This window comes from Narcine bancroftii, chromosome 3 (assembly GCF_036971445.1).
Source record: "Narcine bancroftii isolate sNarBan1 chromosome 3, sNarBan1.hap1, whole genome shotgun sequence".
In the NCBI taxonomy this organism is placed as follows: Eukaryota; Metazoa; Chordata; class Chondrichthyes; order Torpediniformes; family Narcinidae; genus Narcine; species Narcine bancroftii.
The window spans coordinates 209,550,178-209,573,116 of record NC_091471.1 but is presented as its reverse complement, the minus strand read 5'-3'; the positions used below and the strand labels follow the sequence as shown (position 1 = coordinate 209,573,116).

Genomic DNA, 22,939 nt, shown 5'->3' with positions numbered 1-22,939 from the left:
AGTCTGGGGGGCAGTTTGATAACCACTGGTATAATACAAGAGAAATCATTAGTAGTGGTGGCTGAGTTGGTTTATCACAGTGAAGAATAAAAGCCCAAAAAGGCAGAGGAGATAGAGAAATGGGATGATGGGATCAAGCACATCTGAAGGAAAAAAATCCCTCCTGAAGGAAGTCAGCAGATATGCTCAGGGCTGGGAGGGGGGGGGGGGGGGGGGGCGGGGTTGGGAAACATTCCTTTCCTCCTCATTTTATACTGCTCAACCTGCCATCTTCCTCCAGCAATTTGTTTTTAACTTCACACTCAAGCATCTGTTATCTCTTGTGCCAATCCTATCCAAAGAAGTGAGGAAAGAGAACGCACAGGAAAAGAAAACAGTCTTAAAAATATTCACTAAGGGCAGATTCCTGCTGCTCTGAGCAGGATGAAAACTAAATTTCAGGTCTTTTAAACAGAGTGTGACGGGAAATACTACCATCATATTTCTGAGCATGTCATGAGCTTGGAGCTTTTGTAGTAATGAAAAGTGATGGCCAAGTTGAAGACGGGCTTTCTGTGTAAGGAATTACAGACGATAGCTTTTAAAACATGGCCAGGAAGAAAAAAAGTGCCTGTGGGAAGGCAGCAGCATCTGATGTCAGATAACGATAGATTGAGCAAGATACCTAAGGAACATGGAATTAATTTGGGGTGGGAGGGGTGAGTGAGTTGGGAGGTGGGTGATGTGGAAAGAAATTAAGGGAGCGGAGATGAATTTCACTTGCGGTGAGGACTGATAAAGGCTGGGTGGATGCAGAAGAATGACAATGTTGTTGGATCAAAGGCAGTAATGTAAGAGGAACAGGAAAGTCTATCTTACGTTCTGTTCTTGAAGTGAGGGCATGTACAAGCCTATCAACTCTCATGATGAATGCAAGAGTATTCAACAAAAGGCATTAGTTATCACATTTGAGCAAAACTTGGTCAAAATCCAACTTGAATATTAAGTTTAAAGTTTGGCTGAATGACAGATGTATTTAAGAAATTCTGGATAGGAATTCTGAGAGGGGAGGAGGAAGACAGCCAGTAACAAAGAGAAAGGGAGGGATGAGGCAGGGGCCAGTGGGTGATAGGTGGATTGAGGACTAGCAAAGGATGATGAGCAGATTGAGCCATTGGGAGGGGGAGCAGTGGAGTTGGTAGACACTGAAGGCAATGGTGAGAGGGTGAAAAGTGGAAATACGAAGGCCACCAGTGCTGGAATCAGATAAGTAAAGGTGATTTGGGAACCTCTAGGGGAAAGGGCAGATGAAATCAGATGGGGGAAGAGGATCCAGTGGGTGAAATGTGTGGGTTAGATGGAACCAGGAGGGAGAGGAGAACAGAAATGGGAGATGGAAAAAAAAAAGGAGGTAGATCTGTAGGAGAGAGAGGGGAATACACGAGTAAGGGTTAATTGGAAAATTCAATGTTCATACCACTGGGTTGTAGACCACCCATGTAGAATATGCTATTTTTTTTTAGTTTGTTTTTGGCTTCCCACTGACAGTGGAGAAGGCCAAGGATGGACAAGTTAGCAAGAAGATAGGAAGGGGAGTTTGAATAGGATGCAACTGGAAACTTGGGATGGCCATAACAAACAAGGTGCAGGTGCTCTGCAAACCAGTTATCTAGTCTGTGCACAGTCTCACCAATATATGGGAAGCCACACTGGGAGCAACAAATGCAGTCAATGAAATTGAGGAGATGTACATTAATCTTTGCCCCACCTTAAAGACTGTTTAGGTCCCTTCGTGATGGTGAGGGAGGAAGTGCAAGAATAAGTGTTGCATCATTTACAGGGGAAAGTGCTAGGAGTCATGGAGGAGAGGATGGTAAGGGATAAGCAGCTTAGGGAGTTTCAGTCCCTACAGAAGGCAGAAAGGGGTAGGTGAATATATGGTTTGTGACAGGATCCTTTTACAGTTGGTGGAAAGGATGAGTGATATAATAGGTGCACAGTCTTCAGGGAATAAAAATATTGTATGATAGCTGCAAGCTAACATTGACAAGAAGAGAGAAAATTAAGAATTCTCACAGATTATTTAGTACAAGGTAGTTTCAGCCTATGAAACAAGGTCTTTGAATTGTATTGTCCCTCAGATCATTCCAAGCAAAACATGGGGCAGCATACACCTCAGCTATGCTTTCCTCAAGAATAGTTTGACACTGGAGAAGACCAATGAAGGACAATGAATTTGAGGAAAGTTCAGGAGGAAGGACCCATATGAGACGAATAAGCTTTTCGTATCCTGATTACATACCATCTCGAACAGGTTCAAACATTCTCGAAGGGAATTCAGAAACAAATTCAGGCATCTGAACAAGTTGGGAAATCAATCTTTATTTTCAATTCAATAAAAATGAGCCCCTGCCAGAAACAGAGCTTTAAGTATAGCTGAATCTCCAGGAGAAAAGAGGTGAATAGGAAACCTCTTTATTGTCCAAGGAACCAAACTAGTCTTCTCATGTGAAATCACATCCCTCTGCACTAAATAAATTGGAATAATTGAAGTTATTTGGCAAAGGTTTGTCCAAAAGTGTAAGGTCAACAGTTAAAGTGCAAAATTGGTTGAATATTCTCCAGATATTTATCAAATTCATTAAACATCCCTTTTAGGAGTCTGACTCTAGTTAAACTATTCCTCTGAACCCTGAGATCATACAAGCACCCGATTGCTTACCCAGAGAATTAGTTACTTTTCTGACTTGTTTGTTCTTTAAGTATTTCCTCACAATTTAATAAAAAGTGGGATTTTCAATTTGGAGGTTTAAGATTACCGAATTTTCAGCATTATTATGAAGCAGCTCAATTCAAATTTCTTAGTGCATTAATGAATATGGACGACCCACCTAGTTGGGTAAAGATAGAAATGGCGGTTATTTTAGAAAAATTTCCTCATGAGTTTTTGTTTCGATAGAATAAAAATTTATTACGAACTTATGATGTACCAATATTGAAACATTTATTGAATTTATGGACAAGTAAACTTAAAAAATTGGGACTTAAAAATATATATTCTGGAAGATTGCCATTATATAATAATCAACTTGTTCCTTTTACGGTCTCCAATGCCACTTTGAAACAATGGGAAAAGAAGGGAATAAAAAATTTATCTGATTGTTTTTCTGAGGGTTGTTTTTGTTCCTTTGACGAATTACAAAGGAAATATGGTATTAGTGCAAATCCTATATTTGTATATTATCAATTAAGATCTTTTGTAAAACAGTTATGTGGTCGACATATGATTTTATTGCCTGAATCTAGTTTTGAAGAATATGTACTTTCAATACCAAAAAACGGATATATATCTGATTTGTATTGTATTTTACAAGAAATTGATAGTAAAAAAGACTGGGATAAAGATAAGTTGAAATGGGAAAAAGATTTAGGACATAAAATAGCTGAAGAAGCTTGGATGGAAATTTGTCAGAATAGTATTCGGAAATTAATTAATGCTAGACTAGCGATGATTAATTATAATTTTATTCATCAGCTATATTTAACGCCGGAGAAATTTTAAAAATTTGGTTTTAGTAAGTTGGATTCTTGTTTTCGATGTGATCAGACGGCCAATACTTTTTTGCATACTGTTTGGCTTTGTGATCGATTGCAACAGTTTTGGAAAGGTATTCAATCTGTTTTTAACAGTTTATATAATATCCATCTTGTATTAGATCCCGATATATTTTTATTAGGGAACATGCAATCATTAATCGATTTAGGTTTAGAGGATTATCAGATTTCATTTATTTATTTAGCTTTAGTTGTGGCTAAGAAATGTATAGCACTTACTTGGAAAGATAGAAATATACTAACTTTAGATAAGTGGTATTTGGAAATGAAATTTTGTTTGACTATGGAAAGGATATCTTTTTCAATTCAGGATAAGATGTATTTTTATAAGTTAAAGTGGACTCCGTTTGCTAATTATATGCATTTAAGTTTGATTTAAATATATGTTTAAGTGTGATATTTTAGTATTGACAATTTTTTTTGTTGTTGTTGTTAGAATTTTTTTAGGTTAAGTTTTATCTCTTTTTTTTGTAAGTGGGTATTTTTTTTCATATATAATATTGTCAATTTTATTAACTCTTCACTCTTTATTTGGGGGGGAGGGTTGGACTAATTTTAAATTAGACTATTAATATTGTGTTACAATTAATGGGGGGGTTATTTTGTGTAGTTTTCTGATGTAATATTGTAATCATACCTTTGTAAATTTTTTTTTTCTATTTTTCTTTAAATGTAATTCTTTATTGTATTCATGTTATAAAAATTTTAAATAAAGTCCTTAAAAAAACAATTTAATAAAAAGCAAGAAAATAATTATGTGAAATTTGCATTAAACTAACTGGAATGGGCTGGGCAGCTTCAGAATTACCAGTGATTTCTTGCTGTTCCATTGGAGAAATCAGTGAATTGTTGAATATTTCAACTTTATATTACTATTTTAATTGCAAAAACTTGACAGTGTTGTGCTCTATAACTGGCTTTGTAATGGTGCCATTATTACTTTTGATCAACTCCTCTGGCCATGAAATAGTAAATTTTCTTAAAAGGATAGTTCTCTTTAAATGTATGGCATTTTAATATTTACCCAAATAAATGCCATAAAATATTCCTTAAAAATTAAAGCTTTTTTCTTTCCTACATTGCAGCCTGCAAGAAATCTTTGATATGATAAGCTATTAAGGACTGAAGGATGTCTGCTTGGAACAGAGAAATTTCTTCAGCCAGTGTGTGTGGTGAATTTGTTGCCACAGGCAGTGTGGAGGTCAGGTCATTGGGTGTTTTTAAGGCAGAGATTGATGAGTTCTTGATCAGCCAGGGCATCAAAAGTTATGGAGAAAAGGCCGGGCAGTGGGGCTGAATGGGGAAAATGGATCAGCTCCTGATTAAATGGTGAGACAGTCAATGGGCTGAATACCCTATTTCTGCTCCTATGTCTTATGGTCTCTGTTGATGTACGTGCTACTGGACACCAAATATTCTTTATAGACTGACAACAATCGACTTTGGAAATTGGTGTTATCCATGTGGCTGGATTTCTTTATTTATGTGAGCCATACAAACATATGCAGTACCATAACTTCTAAGGATTGATTTGAACATAAATTTAGCTTCAGAGAAAATCATCCTTTTTTCCCTTCATTTTCGGGCAATGGAGAGGCGGTGCTCAGCTGAGATTGATGCCAGCCAATGCATGCCCATGAATTGAACTGACTCAGGAAAAGGGAGTTATGGTGAAGCAGCATGACCATCTAGATTCCAAATTAAAGCAACAGAACCACAAAATGAATAACTTCTCAATTAAGATCAGAGCAATGTGCAAATTAAAATAGGGCCATATTGAATACTGAAGATATGGTTCAAAGATTGGTGTAGAAGAAATGGATTTCAATTCCTGTGTCACTGACATCAGCACTGAAAAAAGGAGTTTGGACAGACTTCATTTTATATGTAATCACCTGTCCCCAGAGGATCATAAATTACCAGTATCTTGAGAAATTGAATAACCAGAGTGTTTACAGGACTAAAATAAATAGCTGGGGGAGGGTTCAGATGAGAAGCCATCTAGAAAATTAAAGAAAACAAGATAAGGCAATGGTGCAGGGTGATGGTATGAGTCACGAACCAGTGTGGACAAGAAGGTACACTTAACATTCTATGCTTCAGAGTAGAGAGAAAAAAATAAAAAGGCTAAATTGAAGGTTTGGTATCAGGAGGAATGCTGTATTCATAACAAACAGGTGAATTGGTGCCACAGATAGAAAGAAGTGAGTGTGATATGATGTATTGCCAAAACATTGCTGCAGGGGAATTGAATATTCCAGCATAAGGTACTTTTCAGGAAGATAGGCAGAAAGGAAAAGTCGTTGGGGTAGCCCCATTAATGAAAGATGAGATTAATGTAGTAAAGAGAAATGATCTTGGCTTGGAAGACCAAATCTATAATTAATTTGGGTGGAGATAAGAAATAAGAAGATAAAGAAGTCCTTGGAGGAGTGGTGGATCCATCATATCTACTCCTAACAGGAATGACATTGGAGAGACTAAATTATGAAATGGGGGCTTCTACAAAAGCTACTTCAGTGGTTAACAACATCTTTAATCTTCATCTAGATTGGACAAATCAAATGGGTAAGATGAGGAAAAGGTCATAAGGTGGTTTCAGGATGGTACAAAGCACATTGTGGAACCATTCAAGAGAAAGACTAGTCTAAATTTTGTCACATGTAATGAGACAATTAATTTATGATCCTCTGGGGACAGGTGATTATAACAGTATAATTTCATAAATTGAGAAACGAGTCTGAAGCATGCATCTTAAATATAAAAAAACACAAAGCAAATATAAACAATGATGTGAATACAGAATTGGACTGGAGAATATAGACTAAAAGCAGAAAAGCAGTGGTAAATATTTAATATCACAATTCTTAATAAGGGTACACAGTATCTCATTGAGAAATAAAGAATAACCATCCATGAATACTGAAGTTAAGGATGGTATCAAACCAAAAGAAAGGGAGTAAGTACAATGTTGTGAAGATTTGTGAAAGTCCAGTATATTGGGTACATTTTTTAAAGCAGCAAAGGATGTCTGAAAGAATATTAAAAACATAAAAATAGTATTATGCAACCAGATAGAAACAGGAAGAATATATAAAAGGGAGAAAGGAGCGAAAATAAACAGTGGTTCCATTAAAGGACTGTGGAATTAATAACTGGGGAAAAAAGGAAATAGCAGAGATGGTGAATTATTTTTTCTCCAATTTTATAGAAGACACTAAAAGATCTGAATGACAATGGAAAAAAGGGAATATATATATATATATATATATATATATAAATACACACACACATGAGAAAGATTACTGGGCAAACTAATGGAATTAAATGCTGAGAAGTACATATGGTCTATATTCTAGTCTTAGAATAACGAGCTACAGAGATGGACCACATATTGTATTGGCTGTCATCCTCCAAATGTCATTCAAATCTAGAAAGATTGAAACTGATGAGGAAACCACAAATGTAATGCCCTTGTTGAAGAAAGGAAGAAAACACCAAGGCACCAAACATCTATCATTAAACTATACAAGATTTAAAAAAAAGTGTCAACAAGTTTAACAAAAGGACAATTGTTCTGAAAATGTATTGAAGCCGAGGATCCATCAAACATGTTGGATAAGGGGATGTAATATACTGAAATTTACAAAAGATAATTTGTGGAAATAAAATGGGGATTTTTTTCTCCTGTGTGTTATTCTCACAGGAGCAAGTCAACAATTAGGTTGAACTCAGTTTGCAAATTGTTAACTTTTTCACTGAAATATTCAAAAGAAGGAGCTTTATAAAGCAAAGTACAACCACTGATCCACCCATGTTGTACAACAGTAGTCTCAGGTCATAGAAGTCCACAATTAAGGTTCACAATCTCTTTCTGCATCATGAGAACCATCTCTTAGTGAAGAAAGTCTTTGTTGATGAAATTCACCTCTGCTTTTAGTATACTAGCATAGCCTTTAGCTTTAAAATATTTTAAAGATCAAGATCTCAAACCTAACAATGATCGTGGTTGATTGGGAAGTTGTGATCCTGCCCTCTCATATGCTTAATACATGAGCTAGTAATAGTAAATACCCAAAGCTCTGGAAAACTACCCACAATTATCAGGGCAGATGTGCGGGAAATAGAGAAGATGCGAGTAAAGGCTAAGTTTATGGCAGTAGAAGGAAAGCAATGTTTTTTGGAGAAGGAAGTCATCCTGGCTGTTCTGGAATGGAAGACCACATCTTGCGAGCAGATGTGACAGAGAAATAGGTATGCAGAGAAAGGAATAGAATCCTTACAGGGGACAAGGTGTGAAGAGGTGTAGTTGAGGTAACTGTGGAAGTTGATGGGTTTGTAGAAAATGTCTGTAGAGAGCTCGTCTCCCGAGATGGAGACATAGAAAGATCAAGAAAAGTGAGAGTGTTGCCCCAGTTAGACCATGTGAATTTGAGGTCGGGTTAAAAGTTAGCAGTAAAGTGGATAAAATTGAAATCCTTCCTGTCTGCCTGGCCCCCTCTGCCCCAAAACCCAACCCACTCATCCCTTTCTACTAAACGCCCCTTTCGTACCTACCCCTTTGACCACAGGTAACAGCCCCTTCCACACTTGCCAGTGATTCCAGGAATCAAATGCCAATCGGCTTTTAAAGTGGAAAGTGTGAAAGCAAAATCTGCTCAACGCTGGCGTCAGATGACATCATTTCACGCCGGGGATTGCCAGCCTCCACCCCTAGTACAATCCCCGGCATCTGCAGACGCCGGCGTTGAGATGGGCAAGTGTGAAATGGGCAGCAACATTGCAGGCACATCCAATTAAAGGATGAATAGACCAAACTCTGAAGATAAACCCTTGCAAGTGTGAAAGCGTTCAGTATCCTGGTTAGGAGTGGTCTAGTGTGAAAGGCCAAACCCCCATTCCTATCCTTGGCACTGAATGGCTGATTTACTGGGATGCAAGCGTGAATAGTTTGATTGGCATCAACAGGGTAAAAGCTGAGAAAATGTCTTAACTTTTATTTTAACCAATCGAAAACATGGAGGCATAGTTTCAGAATAAAGGGCTGTCAGTTGAGGCAGATGTAATGAGGAAAATCTTATGGTGTAGTAACTCTTTAGAACAACCTTGCAGAATAGCTGAGTTGGCAAATACTGTATATCCAAGGCTGATTATTGTCGCACATGGATGTAAAGTGTCGTGGAGTTCAGATCAATGAATGGCAGAGCCTACACTTGCTCCAATTTCATATGTTTCTTAAATCTAAAAGCAACTATTCTTACGATATTGTCGATCAGTGCTTGAGAGGAAATAACAATCACAGTGTCAGTTTATGGATTATTTTTAAATGGGCAAGTTTGTCAAACTATTTAAGAAGACTTACATGGAGTTCTGGTGATTTCACACTAAGTTCTCCAAAAACATCTCCGAGCTGTCGCTGAGTCTGGACCACTAGGTAAAATTGTGCTGCCATCTGCCGAGCTAGTCGCAGGAGATTTTCATACTTCTTTTTCGTGTCTCTCAGTACTTCTATCTGTGATTCGAGTTCAAGGTCCACAGTCTTTGAGCCACGTCCCAACTTTTCAGATAGAACTTGTCTTGTGCACTGCACCAGAAATTTTTTTTTTAAACCCGAAAATACAAACTTTTGAAAGTAGTAGCATTGTAAAAACAAGTAAATGAGAGAAAAATGACAAATAGGAATTATTCAAAGTAATTGCTCATAATGAGCATATACATTTAATTTATTTTTATTACTTATACAAAACTTCTATCAATAAAGACACTTGTGTGGAATCAAACCTTCCAGAACCAAAGTTCATAGCCCAGGTGTGTAGCATTCATGACTGCAGTTACCCAAATCTCAAGCATCCACTTTTACATTAACCCTGTCCTAACCCATTTTACTTTCCCCACATTCCCACAAACTGCTTCCTTGCTCTCCTCCTACCCACAACCACAGATTGGACCATTCATCTCCATTTATAGTGACCAACCCACAGGAATTTTGGATATAGGAGTAAACTGGACTATACAGAGGATTCCTGCACAGTCACAAGGGAGGACGTGCAAACTCCACACAGATGGTCCTAGAGGACAGGATTAAATCCATGACTCTGGGACTATGAAGCAGTGGTTCTACTGGTGCAGTGGTCTCTGTGCAGCTCATTTAAAAACTGCCTGAAAGTTAAAAGATACTGTATACTTGGATGAGGCAGAAGAAACAGAAAAGGGGGAAAAAAATGATCAGGAATCAAATATTTTAAAAAGAATGGGAATAAAAAAGATTTTTAAGAACAAATGAACATAAGAAATAGAATCAGAGGTTGGCCATTCATCCCTTTGTGCCTACTCTGCCATTCAACAAGGTAATACATGATCTTTTGCCTCAACTCCACTGTCCCACCACAACTTCATAGCCCTTCTTCCCTTAACAGGCAAAATTGTAAACATTCCTAGTGAGGGGAAACATTAGCATTTCTGTCTTTCACTTTTTCTATACCAGATTTCCAAAAAATTTGTTTTCATCTGCCATAAGGCAAATAGATTCGCCTTTGGCAGAAATTGCCTGAGGCACTTATTACATTCAGAGAAAGAGAAGCAAGGGAGTCCCCTCAGAGTCAACATATGTCCATGGATTCGCTTCTGGTGCTCCTGCAACCACAGAGTCCAGACCAAACTATCAGCAGCCCGAGCTCCAAATCCACACCCCCAACACGATCAGGACCCTTCAGCACCCTCTCACATCCAGGTTCCAATACCTGGTACCCTTTCAGCCAGTTCTGATCCAGTATCCAGCAATCCACAGCCTGGAGTGAATCCCTTGACAGCAGTTGCCAGCAGTCCACAGCCTGCATGGGTTCCTCACCTCAAGTCACCAACAGCCCGCTGCCTTTGTGTTCTTCAGCCTCAGACCCCCTGACTGGTCCATTGTCGTGGTCACCATCCCAGGGGTCATCTCAGCTTCTCCTTCTCAAACATGGGGTAGTCTCCTCATTTCGTTGCGCCAGTCCTCTGCTTCCCCAGAGTCTGTAATCCCTCAAGATCATAGGTGCTGCCATTTTGGGTGCAGACCCTGTGGTTGTAGTATTTTTAAATAAAACCACATTGGCTTCATTTAAAGGCTGCTTAAAGCCTGTATGGAGTTGATGGCAGTTGGACTGGCAGATGGACCCGACGGGATGCTGTGACTCTGCTTCCCGCTCCCAAAGGGTCAGCACCAGCGGCAGTGCTGGCGATACAGCAGCGCCACCATGTTTGTCTCATTATACTGCATACGACTCCTGGCAATTTATTACAATCTTGCTGACACAGCAGCAATGGCAAGGAATCCTATCCTGTTTGTTTTCACAGTCTGCCTCTGACATGACAGGTGTATGTGACAGGAACACAGACTGTAACTGTCTCATGTTTTCAATCCATTCTCCCACCTCAGCTTTGCTGACATTTTGAATCCTTCAGAACAATAGACCCTAACCCTAATGTGTGACTCAGAAATTTGCTGCTTAGTTTTTATTTTGCAATTTAATTTTTTTTCTGTAGAAATAATTATAAAAACTTCACAATCTACAACTTGTTGGTTAATATGATTTGTGCATCTGTTGATTTTTAATTCCTTAGAACATTCTGCCACTTGAATACAGGCTTTATTGAAGTCAGAAGAAAGGTGTGACACAAATTTCAGTGATTTAATTAAAGTCAACATTAGGATAAGTGGTATCTGAATTGCCAAAATCTTTATCTCTGCAGGCTGTCAAATCATACTCACATTGCATCACTCCATAATGATGGGTACATATGAGATTTCTGATTAGATAGACCTTGCTCCCTGACATTTACCTTAATGAAGAGTTGAGGGTCATTTTGAAGGAAAACAGCAAAGCATTAATGAATACCAAAATGCTGTTGTCAGGACTTTTATCAGAACATAATTGCTACTGAGTCTCCTTGATTTTACGATCTGATCTCCAAGCCACATGAAGGCTTCAAGGAGACTTCAAACAGACTGGGCGGAGCCATTGTGTTCATACTTGTTACAACAACAGACATATTTTCTTCTAAAATTTGCAGAATGACAATGAAGCATAATTCTTGAAAGTGCAAAAGTTCACAATTGAAGACATCAGCAATGGAAAGAAAACCAAATCAGAAATACTAATTCTAAGCTGGAATAGAACTAGAGTTTACAGTCCAACTTGTCCTTGCTGATCAAGTTGTTTACCTTAGCTTGTCTCATCTGCCTGCATTCAGTCCATATCCCACTCAACTTTTTCTAAGTACCTATTTAAATGTCTTTTACATGCTTCTCCATTAACAATGGCGTGAAGCAAGGCTGTGTTCTCGCACCAACCCTCTTTTCAATCTTCTTCAGCATGATGCTGAACCAAGCCATGAAAGACCCCAACAATGAAGACGCTGTTTACATCCGGTACCGCACGGATGGCAGTCTCTTCAATCTAAGGCGCCTGCAAGCTCACACCAAGACACAAGAGAAACTTGTCCGTGAACTACTCTTTGCAGATGATGCCGCTTTAGTTGCCCATTCAGAGCCAGCTCTTCAGCGCTTGACGTCCTGCTTTGCGGAAACTGCCAAAATGTTTGGCCTGGAAGTCAGCCTGAAGAAAACTGAGGTCCTCCATCAGCCAGCTCCCCACCATGACTACCAGCCCCCCCACATCTCCATCGGGCACACAAAGCTCAAAACGGTCAACCAGTTTACCTATCTCGGCTGCACCATTTCATCAGATGCAAGGATCGACAATGAGATAGACAACAGACTCGCCAAGGCAAATAGCGCCTTTGGAAGACTACACAAAAGAGTCTGGAAAAACAACCAACTGAAAAACCTCACAAAGATAAGCGTATACAGAGCCGTTGTCATACCCACACTCCTGTTCGGCTCCGAATCATGGGTCCTCTACCGGCACCACCTACGGCTCCTAGAACGCTTCCACCAGCGTTGTCTCCGCTCCATCCTCAACATCCATTGGAGCGCTCACACCCCTAACGTCGAGGTACTCGAGATGGCAGAGGTCGACAGCATCGAGTCCACGCTGCTGAAGATCCAGCTGCGCTGGATGGGTCACGTCTCCAGAATGGAGGACCATCGCCTTCCCAAGATCGTATTATATGGCGAGCTCTCCACTGGCCACCGTGACAGAGGTGCACCAAAGAAAAGGTACAAGGACTGCCTAAAGAAATCTCTTGGTGCCTGCCACATTGACCACCGCCAGTGGGCTGATAACGCCTCAAACCGTGCATCTTGGCGCCTCACAGTTTGGCGGGCAGCAGCCTCCTTTGAAGAAGACCGCAGAGCCCACCTCACTGAAAAAAGGCAAAGGAGGAAAAACCCAACACCCAACCCCAACCAACCAATTTTCCCTTGCAACCGCTGCAATCGTGTCTGCCTGTCCCGCATCGGACTGGTCAGCCACAAACGAGCCTGCAGCTGACGTGGACTTTTTTACCCCCTCCATAAATCTTCGTCCGCGAAGCCAAGCCAAAGAAGACATGCTACAATGATACCTGCCTCTGCCACTTCCTATGACAGCTTGTTCCATATATACCCTGTGTGGAAAAAGGTGGGTCTCGCTCCTCTTTGAAATCTTTCACCTCTACTTAAATCTATGCCCTCTGAAAAAAACCATGTCCATTTACTTTATCTATGCTCCTCTTGATTTAATAAATCTCTACAAGTTTATCATCTGACAGTATATGTACAATCAGACAAAACAGTGTTTCTCCAGACCACAGTGCACACAGAAAACACAGCACTTAATAACGTATCCTCTCAGTCTGCTAATAATCCAGGAAGTCTCAGCCTTTCAAGCCTCTTCTTATAATTCAACCCACCAATTTAAAACTTTGCAGAATTTTGAAGAACGAGAAAGAATCATATTGATGTGTCAAAATCTTTTAGCGCTAGACCAGGCTAGAGGCAGGGATGAAGTTTCCCTCAACTGCAGTGTGTACAACAGGATTTTTAGAAGCAAAATAATCAAAATCTAGCCAATCAGATGGGAGGAACTGCTTTCACCCATAATGCTGGTGATTCTTTGATGTTATCTATCCAAGAGGGCAGTGGAGGTTAAATGTACAGGCAGTCCCTGGTTTAAAAATGAGTTCCGTTACCTAGATCTGAATTTGTATCAGAACAGTTACTTTCAGTCCTTATTTAGTGTCAGTTAGTCAAATGTTTATTTCATGTTACGATCCCAAAGGACCCCAAAACCCAGCAGCAATAGATATTCACCACGACAAATGGTTACTTAAACAAAAGTTGTTTTTAATTCTTTAAACATGAAAAGAGAATCAAACTTTAACTTATTTCTATTAACTTAACTAACCCCCAACTTAACCCTCTTCTAATTCTAAGCGCACGAGTATGTAATATGTGTGTAAATTTAAGAAAAGTTCTTTGGTTCACAGTTCAATCTCACTTCTCATTCTTCCAAGTTCTGTGCACAGAATTTAACATCTATGAAGTTCACCAGGCTTTGGTGTTTGAAAGGTAAATGTTTACCGCTCAGGAAGGTTCTTATAGGTTTGCAGAGAGATGTGTTGTTCCAGGATTTCCACAACTGAGGTACCACCTTTAGTTACCTCATTTTCTTGCTGATGAAACTTGCCCCATCAGGGTTCTCCAGATGCTAACCTCTTTCTTTCAGGCTACCATAGAGTTCCTTTCTGTTCCCCTTATTCCAAGAGAAATATCAAACAGATAGCACTTCCAGCCATCCGCCATTCTGGAGCTTCTGTTTCAGTTCCAACAAGCTTCTCCTGGCTTGTTTCAGCAGTGTCTCTCTCTATCTCAGACTCCAAACTGCCCACAGCATGCCCTTCTCTCTCTCACTTGCAAAACTCCCTCCTTCTCCAGCAAACAATTGGAGCCAGTCTTCTAGTCCATCTGTTGTTTTAGGTAAACAAACCTCTCAATGACCTCTGAGTGAGCACTTTGCAGAGAGTTCAAAAACCTTGCAAAAAGGTCCAACACAGACAACCTGGCTCTTCCAAGACAAAAGTCTCTTCATTCCATGACATCATTTCAATTAGCACCTATTTGCAAAATGTGCATAGCATTCTCCATAGTTTCTGTAAAGTCACTGAATATGAATTCTTCAATATTTCAAAGAAGATCTGTTTTTAAAGTGTGTGTATGTAACCTACACTAATTTTACCAATTTATCACCCAAAAACATTCCCAATTATTTATTCCATCACATTTAGTATATATTTTACCTTTCTATGCATGTAAATCACTTAAGAAACACTTCTAAATACAGTACAACTTCTTAAAACAAGTTGGGCTCCTGGCAGGAGTGGGGACATTGGACTCCCAGCAGGCAATGCTGTCTCAACCACACTAGAACTGGAAGTTGAAGCATTCTACTTCTGGCTGGTTTGTTTGTTCGTAAATACGAGTTGTTCGTAAATCTGACATTTTTAACCTGGGGACTGCCTGTATTCACCATAGAGATTGGTAGGTTTTTGGATAGCAAGGGAACCAAGGGGTATGGGGATTATTGTAGAAAAATTGTAAAACAAAATACAGTCATCATCTTAATCAATGGTGGTGTTGACATGAGTGACTGAAGGGCCCACTCTTGCTTGTGTTCTAACAAGAAGGGAAATTGATTGGAGCTTAACCAAGAATTCAGTTGATCAAATTTTCCACAGCAAGTGCTAGCAATGGTTTTCCAATTGCCAATGACCAAACACTTTTGGCAATGAACATTTTATCATTTGATGATTTATACTCTTGCTCTATTGCATTGTCCATTTTCTTCTTTTCTGGAAATGTCCACAAATGAGAAATGATAAATTCAAGGAAACAGGTGGATCAACAATCAGATAGCTATTTGTGAATACAAGAGAGGTGATAGAACTCGCTTTCTAGATGCAGCAGTATCTGACAGGTGTGGCTTAATTTTACAGAGAAAATGATTTTTTTGGTCAAAATATAATAACAGCAATTAGGAATAGATCACTGACATGCTTTCATTGGCAGGTAAACCAAGAATGCATAAAACAAAAAATGAATGAAATGCGGAGGGGGTGTAGGTGATGAGAGTTTGTAGGCAGCTGTAGTTTCAATTAAAGGAACCAAAAAAGTCAAGATTTTCAGATTTATTGTCAGAGTACATAAATGACATCACATACAACCCTAAAATTCTTTTTCCTGTGGGCCAGGCAGAATTACCACTTATTGATATTGCAAAAGAAAAAATGTAAACAAATCAAGTATAAACAAACTACAATGCAGAGAGAAAAAAAAAATCAATAAAGTGCAAAAAAAAGAGTCCTTAAACGAGTCTCTGATTGAGTTTGTTGTTGAGTAATCTGCTGGTGGAAGGATAGCAGCTGTTCCTGAACCTGGTGGTGTGAGTCTTGTGGCGCAAGCAGGAGCAGAGCATGTGCTTAGATGGTATAGATCCTTGATGATTGCTGTGTTCCCTGTAGATGTTCTTGATGGTGGAATGGGTTTTGCCTGTGATGATCTGTGCTGTGTCCACTACCTTTTGCAGGGCTTTATGCTCAGGGGTATTAGTGTCCCCGCACCAGACCGTGATGCAGTTGGTCAGCACACTTTCCACAAGGTTCTGGGTGTCTAAACAGTAAAATGTTTCTAATTGGCCATGTCAACCACATAGCCAACACCTTGTATTGTTAAAACCCTGGAGTCATTTTCTAACTTTAATTAAACAATTGCACAATGTATTCCAGCTGATAAAATATGGAAAACAATTCAATGGCACATACCTTGTATGTACTTATGCTCCATTTTTTCATCTGTTCAAGCTTTTCCAAAGCAATGTTTTTGGATATTTCGTCTGTGATGACAACTGGACCACTTTGAGTGTTTTTCAAACCACCTGTTTTTTTTTCAAATAAGCACATGCAGTTAAAATGTTAATAAATTAAACAAAAGCTTGAGGCAGAATTAACATTAAAGGACATGTCCAAATAAAACATGATTAAATAAGAGAACCTAAGACTGTCAAATGACAAAGCAAAAACAGGCAGAAAATATTGATACATGGCAACAATGCACCTGCATCATATTTTGCAACCAACTGGAGTTTAATTTAGAAACTTAAATATGATTTAATTCATCATCCCAATTGCCTATTTTAGATTTACAATATACTGCAATCAAAGCTGTTGCTGGACTCCTGTCCATAATACACAACATTCGTCTCAAGCCTTAAAGGTGGAAAATTTGCCTGAAACTACGAACAAGTCAGTACATTTTTAAACCACACATCCTTTTACTCCATTGGGACAAAGGCCTGAATAAATTAATACTTAGTAAGATCAATGTCAAATTTAATCTTGAGACCTTTTAAGCATTACTCAAGAAATCAAGATTCAGTGATCGTTGAAATATACACATGGAGAATGAAGGGCTGATGACATGGTTATTTGTAAACTGTGGTGACTGAGTACAAACTATAGCAGAACACAATCTTAAGACATTATAATGACCCAATTTTCAGGAAACTCAAGTTCAAGAACATTAAGAAAAGCATCATACTTGGCATAATTCTACCTACATGATTGAACAATGAGTTAAGCAGACTGAAGTGAAACAGTTGAAAATTCCACTCAAAAATGGAGCAGCTGTTGACAGCCAAGCAAGATGGAAGATTGCACATGAGCACCTGGCCCCCCAAGAGACATTAAAAGTAATGAGGTTTTATCCCAAAGGCATCATGCTCTTAAAGAATTGTTCATGTTGATAGTATTTGAGGAGCGACTCAGCAATAGTTCATGATCAATCATTGCATTTGTAACTGGATGACTACATCACCTTAAATAGAAGTGAAAGTTTCAGCACCAAGATATCGGAAGCCTCCTGTCACCATAGAACAGTGGTTCCCAACCTTTTACTTTCCACTCACATACCACTTTAAGTATTCCCTATGCCATAAGTGTTCTGTGATTAATAAGGGATTGCTTAAGGTGGTATGTGGGTAGAAAGAAAGTTTGAAAACCTCTGTTTTAATCATTCCAAATTGATTCGTTATGTACACGGTTTCATAACTCCAAAGGAAATGGGCCAATGACAATTTTTCTCAAGCAAAATATTTCAGCAGTGATTCTCAACCTTCCCTTCCCACTCACATACCACCTTAAGAAATCCCTTACTAATCACAGAACCCTTATGGCATAGGGAATACTTAAAGTGGTATGTGAGTGGAAAGTAAAAGATTGGGAACCACTGCCATAGAAGATGGCCCAGCATGAACTTGGAGAGAGACTGGTGTGGTGGTGAGAAGTGAGGGCAGTCAGTGAATATCATAGGAACGTACAAGAGTTGTAACATGTAAGGAAATATAAATAGATGGAAGGTGGGGAAAAATAAAAATAAGAATTTAATGCAGCACACAAAATTGCTGGAGAAACTCAGCAGGTCACACAGCATCGATAGGAATAAAGGGTAACCAAAGTTTTAGGCCTGGGTCCTTCATCAGATATTTAATCTCTACACGTATGGAGTAGTGGACTTGGGGAAAGCAAACAAAGCAAGGGAAATACAAAGTAGAGTGTATATTGATAAGCAGTACAGGAGGAACAGGAGGGATGCATGTCCAAAGTCTCACAGGGGAGGTAGACATGGTGATTAATAAGGCATACAGAATGCTTGGTTTATTACAAGCAGAATATAATTTTAAGGGCTGGGAGATTATGCTGAAATTGTATAAGAGACTAACTAGGACATAGGTAGAATTTGTTGACAACATTAAAGGAAGAATATACAAGCAGTTGTGGGTACACATGATATTCATAAGGATGGTGCATATTACTCATCTCATGGAACAATTTAGCTGCTTTCTTTGTGGAGGGGGGAGGGAAAGAGGTGGAGAAGTGATTTAATTGAATTGCATCAACTTTTTTCAGCTTAAACAGAATAAACAGGGAAAGACCTACCTCTTTCCAAGGAGGTCACTAATGGCAGCATGCATTTGAAAAAAGAGGGAAATTGAACATTTTTTTCCTCCTCCATGCAGAGTGGAAGGGCTCTGGGACTCAGCATTCAAAAAGGGCAAGAGAGGTCAAAGCTTTCTCTTTCCAGAATCCAGATGAACAAAGTATTATTTCTGACAGGCCTACAAGTTTGGAGGTGGAACATGGAGTTAACCTAAATAGTTCTTTTGTTTTTAGAGAATATGGACACTCAGGGAATAGATAGACACCTTTTTTTGATTAATGTGGCTACTGAGAGCAGAAATTTAGAAAGGCAATAAAGTATATAAAAGTACATTCAGTTACATCTACATCACAGAATTACAATACATCTCCTGGAAACCACCCCATGATTTTAGCATAAAGAGATTTCACTGAGAAGAGTTGGTTTAAACAAGAAGATCAGCACATACTGGGGCCGACTGCAATACACAATGTGCTGGAGAAACTTTGGAGGTCACACAGCATCCATAAGAAGTAAAAGGTAACTAGCATTTCAAGACTGAGCCCTGAAACAGGTAAATATCTGAATAAAAAGCTGGGGGGAGGGAGAAAAGAGGACAGGAGGGAAGGAGGAATGGGGAGGGTAAAAGGTAATTGGTGGACACAGAGTAGGAGGATAGCAGAAAGGGGAAGAGGGCAGAGGACAAAGATGGATAGTTATCTGATAGGAGGAAAGGAAGGGGTCAGGAAGCTGGAGGAAAGGAGACAAAGAGAGATGTATGCAAAGAGAGAGGTGGGGGGGGTTAATGGAAATTGGAGTCATATTAATGATGTATTAATGATGTCTGGTTGGATGGTGCTGAGACTGAATCCAATTTGTAGACAGCCTTGGTATGGCAGTGTAGGAGGCCATGGACATAAATGTAATGTGGCAATGATGAGTGCAATTAAAATGGTAGCCAATGGTTGGTCCTTGTTATTGCACCAGACAGAGTGAAGGTGCACAACAAAACAATTTCCTGGCGTTGCTTTACTTTGAAAGACTAATTGGCTTAAGCAAGTTTGTATGGCAGCACAGGAAAAGACTTGGGGAGGGGGGGGGGAAACAAAATCCAATCTTTCCTCTACCCTGTAGTTAAAAATATTGGTGCTCCTCAATTTACAATTGGGTTACATTCCAGTAAACCCATCGTAAGTCAAAAAAAATTGAAAATTGAAAAATAATTCATAATTACATTTTTAATACCTTTATTCTATACTGAAAAAAACCCATTAATGTTTCCAGCTGAGAGAACAAAAGAATGTTTGAAGCAGAGTCACGTAATGCAGAGTAGGGGGCAGGTGCGAATCTTGGAGCTCCAAAAATAGCAAGTAAAAATAGTCAGAAAACAACCAGAAGATAGAAAAATGGCAGAAAAAGTGATTGGAAGAAGATTAAATCTTATTGAAATGGGGAAGAAAGAAAATAAGGGAGCACAGAAAGAAATAACGACTACAGTGCACCACAAAGACCAGGCAAGGCGGCCTTGTGGAAAAGAAAATAGCGGGGCCTATCCGAGGCACCCGCGAGAACTTACCTGAAAGAGCTGCTGAGATGGAAGACAATGGGACCCACTCGTCGTCAGGCCCAGGGCAGAGTGCAGGCTTTGCTGAGAGAGACCAAATGCCTGCACGTTGAGGTGAGACTCACAAGTGGCAGCAAGAACGGGTTGAGGGAGGCAGCAGCAGTGAGAGTGCCACAAAGGAGGCCTTACCTGCGGCCCTGGTGCAGCCCCATAGGCTGTGAAGATCTTGAGGTGATGAGGGCAGTGGAGGAAGTAGCTGTGGCAGCAGCAACAGCTGTGATGATGAAGGCTGGGGTAGTGACGGCGGTTGTGGTGCCCGTGGCGGCAGCAGTAAGGAGTCCCGCGGGCATCGGCAAGAGCATGTTGAAAGTGGCAGCATGGGAGAGGTTGGTGAGGAGGCGAGCAATTCCAACCTCATACCAAGAGGCAAGGCTGGAGGAAGAGGTACCATAGGAGCAGCGGCCTTACCTGTGAACCGGGTACAGTAGAGGTGACGAGAAGGCAGCGATAGTGGAGAGAGCAGCGACAACAGCGGTAGCACCAGAGTGTCAGGAGATAGTGTCAGGAGCGACAAGGATGGAGAGGGGGAGAGAGATTGGCCTGGAGGCCCATCGTCATAGGCAGGAGAAAGGAAGAGTACAGGGAAGAGAAAGGTGGGGGGGTCTTAGAGGCCTCCATGAAGAGGCTGGAGGGCATTAAAAGAACTGACATCAGAGATAGGGGAACTCATGAGGGCCATGGGGGAAGTATCTGGAAGGGTGAATATAGTGGAGGAGAGGGTTGATAGGATGAAGGACAGTGTAGAAAAGTTAGAGAAGGTTGGGGAGGGCTGAAGGAGGGGAAAGACCCCATTGCATTTTTTAAAGGGTGGACCCCGGAGGTATTGAAAATTGAAAGGGTGGGGGAAGAGGAACGTCAGGTGGAAGGGGCCCATCGGTCCCCCTTCCCTAAGCCAGGGCCGGGAGAGGCCCCGTTCGGTTCTCATAAGGCACAAAAGATATCAGGGCAAAGAGTAGACCCTGTGCATGGTAAACAAAGAGGGGCCCATTAGAAGATTAGGGGGAGAAAGTTCTTTTTTTCCCTCAGATATAAGCGTGGAACTGGTAAAAAGATGAATTTTAAAGAGGAAAGGTATATGGGGAGCCTTGAGGTGGTGGAGGAGGGTTCGATGGGTACCACAGGCACACTCCAGATTAGAGGGGGAGTTGGCGCCAATGTTTGGGACAGGAGTGCCGGGAAGGGTAGGAGTGGATCAGGAGAAAGAAGGGAAGGAGAGGGGATCATTTTTTTTAATGCATTCTTTTGAATGATTGATTCTAGTTTTGTCAGTTTGTTTAGGCTTTACATGCAGGTGTCCGCGCCAGGAATCAATGTAAGACAAAAGGGATGGAAAAAAAATTGGAATACAAAAGGGGAGGAGGAGAGGAAGATGGAGAGCCACTGGGGTACTGGATAAAACAATTAGGTTTATAGGTTTCAACGTAATTGGGAAGATTAAGAGAAAAAGAGTCTTGGCACTCTTTAAGAAGCTGCAAGCAGATGTAGTGTTTTGGCAGGAAACCCACCTTACAAATCAGGAACATTCAAAATTAAAGAGGAGGTAGGTGGGTCAGGTGGCAGCATCCTCCTTTAATTCAAGAGCCAGGGGAGTGGTGATCTTGATAGGAAAATATGTCCCCGTGGCGCTGACCCAGCAGGGAGGTTCATGATGTTGCATTGTCAAATATATTCAGCTTCCTGGGCACTTATGAATTTGTATGCCCCAAATTTCAACGATGAAAAATTCATACAAGATACATTTTTGAAGGTGTCTGAGGGGTGTGAGAATATATTGATAGGATAAGAGGGGATTTCAATTTTTGTCTGGATCCAGTAATGGATAAATCAGCTAAGGTGATGAGGGCCAGCGAAATGAAATTCACCCTGCCCTGCATGCAAGAGCTGAATCTCATAGATGCATGAAGGCTGAATCCAAGAGAAAGGGATTATTCCTTTTACTCAACATGATTCCTACACCAGAATTGGTTTTTTTTTTGGTGTCAGCTCAGTTGGAAAGTAGGATAGTGGAGACCGAGTATATGGCTTGGCTGTTGTTGGACCATTCATCCTTGACTTTGTCCATTGTAATGCCAGGTAAACATGCTATGGTGTATAGATGGTGCCTAAAATCAATGCTTTTGAGAAAACTAGAATTTTGTAGCTTTATCATAACTCAGATAGAACTATTCTGTGAGACGAAATGCTCTTCAACTGACAATAATTTTATAATTTGGGATATGATGAAGGTTTATTTAAGAGGCCAAATTATTGATATACTAAAGGGATAAAAAAGGGGCACATGAAGGAAATTAATAATTTGGAACAGGACATAGCTCAATTGGAAAAAGGCAACCAAGGATCAGGATCTGAGGAAAAATATAGGGATTTAGTGAATAAAAAGCTCAAATACAATATGTTGCAAACATCCAAAACAGAGAAGTTGATCTTAAGATCAAGGCAATAGTATTATGAACTGGGGGACAGGCCCATAAAGCCTTGTCCTGGCAGGTGAGGACAGAAGAGGTCTCGAGGACAATCAATGTGATTCAAATGGGGGAAGGCAAGATTTTACACAAACCAGAAGAAATAAACAAAACATTTGGAAAATTCAGTAAGGAGCTGTATAAATCAGAATTCGGTGGTTGTGGGGAGGGGGGGGGGGGGGTGGGGAAACCCTGCTAAAATATATGATTTCTCACTTTCATTAGATCAGGAGGATTGAGAGAAGCTATAAATCCCCTTCTCTAGAGAAGAGATCAAACATGCTCTGAACACTTTGCAAGCTGGTAAATCGCCATGAGTGATGGTTTCTCTGTTGAATTCTATTAAAATTTAAAGACCTTTTAATGCCC

General features: G+C 40.0%; 1 protein-coding gene across 18 annotated transcripts in view; it reads right to left on the bottom strand.

Annotated features, from left to right (window-relative positions):
* Window positions 1-22,939, bottom strand: part of arfip1 (ADP-ribosylation factor interacting protein 1 (arfaptin 1)) — a 453,640-nt gene that overhangs the window by 23,488 nt on the left and 407,213 nt on the right. For all 18 annotated transcript variants that reach the window (XM_069926464.1, XM_069926465.1, XM_069926466.1 and 15 more), the window contains 2 exons: window positions 16,333-16,445; window positions 8,957-9,178 (listed from right to left, as the gene is read on the bottom strand). In XM_069926464.1, coding sequence (XP_069782565.1) covers window positions 8,957-9,178; window positions 16,333-16,445 — 335 coding nt within the window. The remainder of the gene's footprint in view (window positions 1-8,956; window positions 9,179-16,332; window positions 16,446-22,939) is intronic.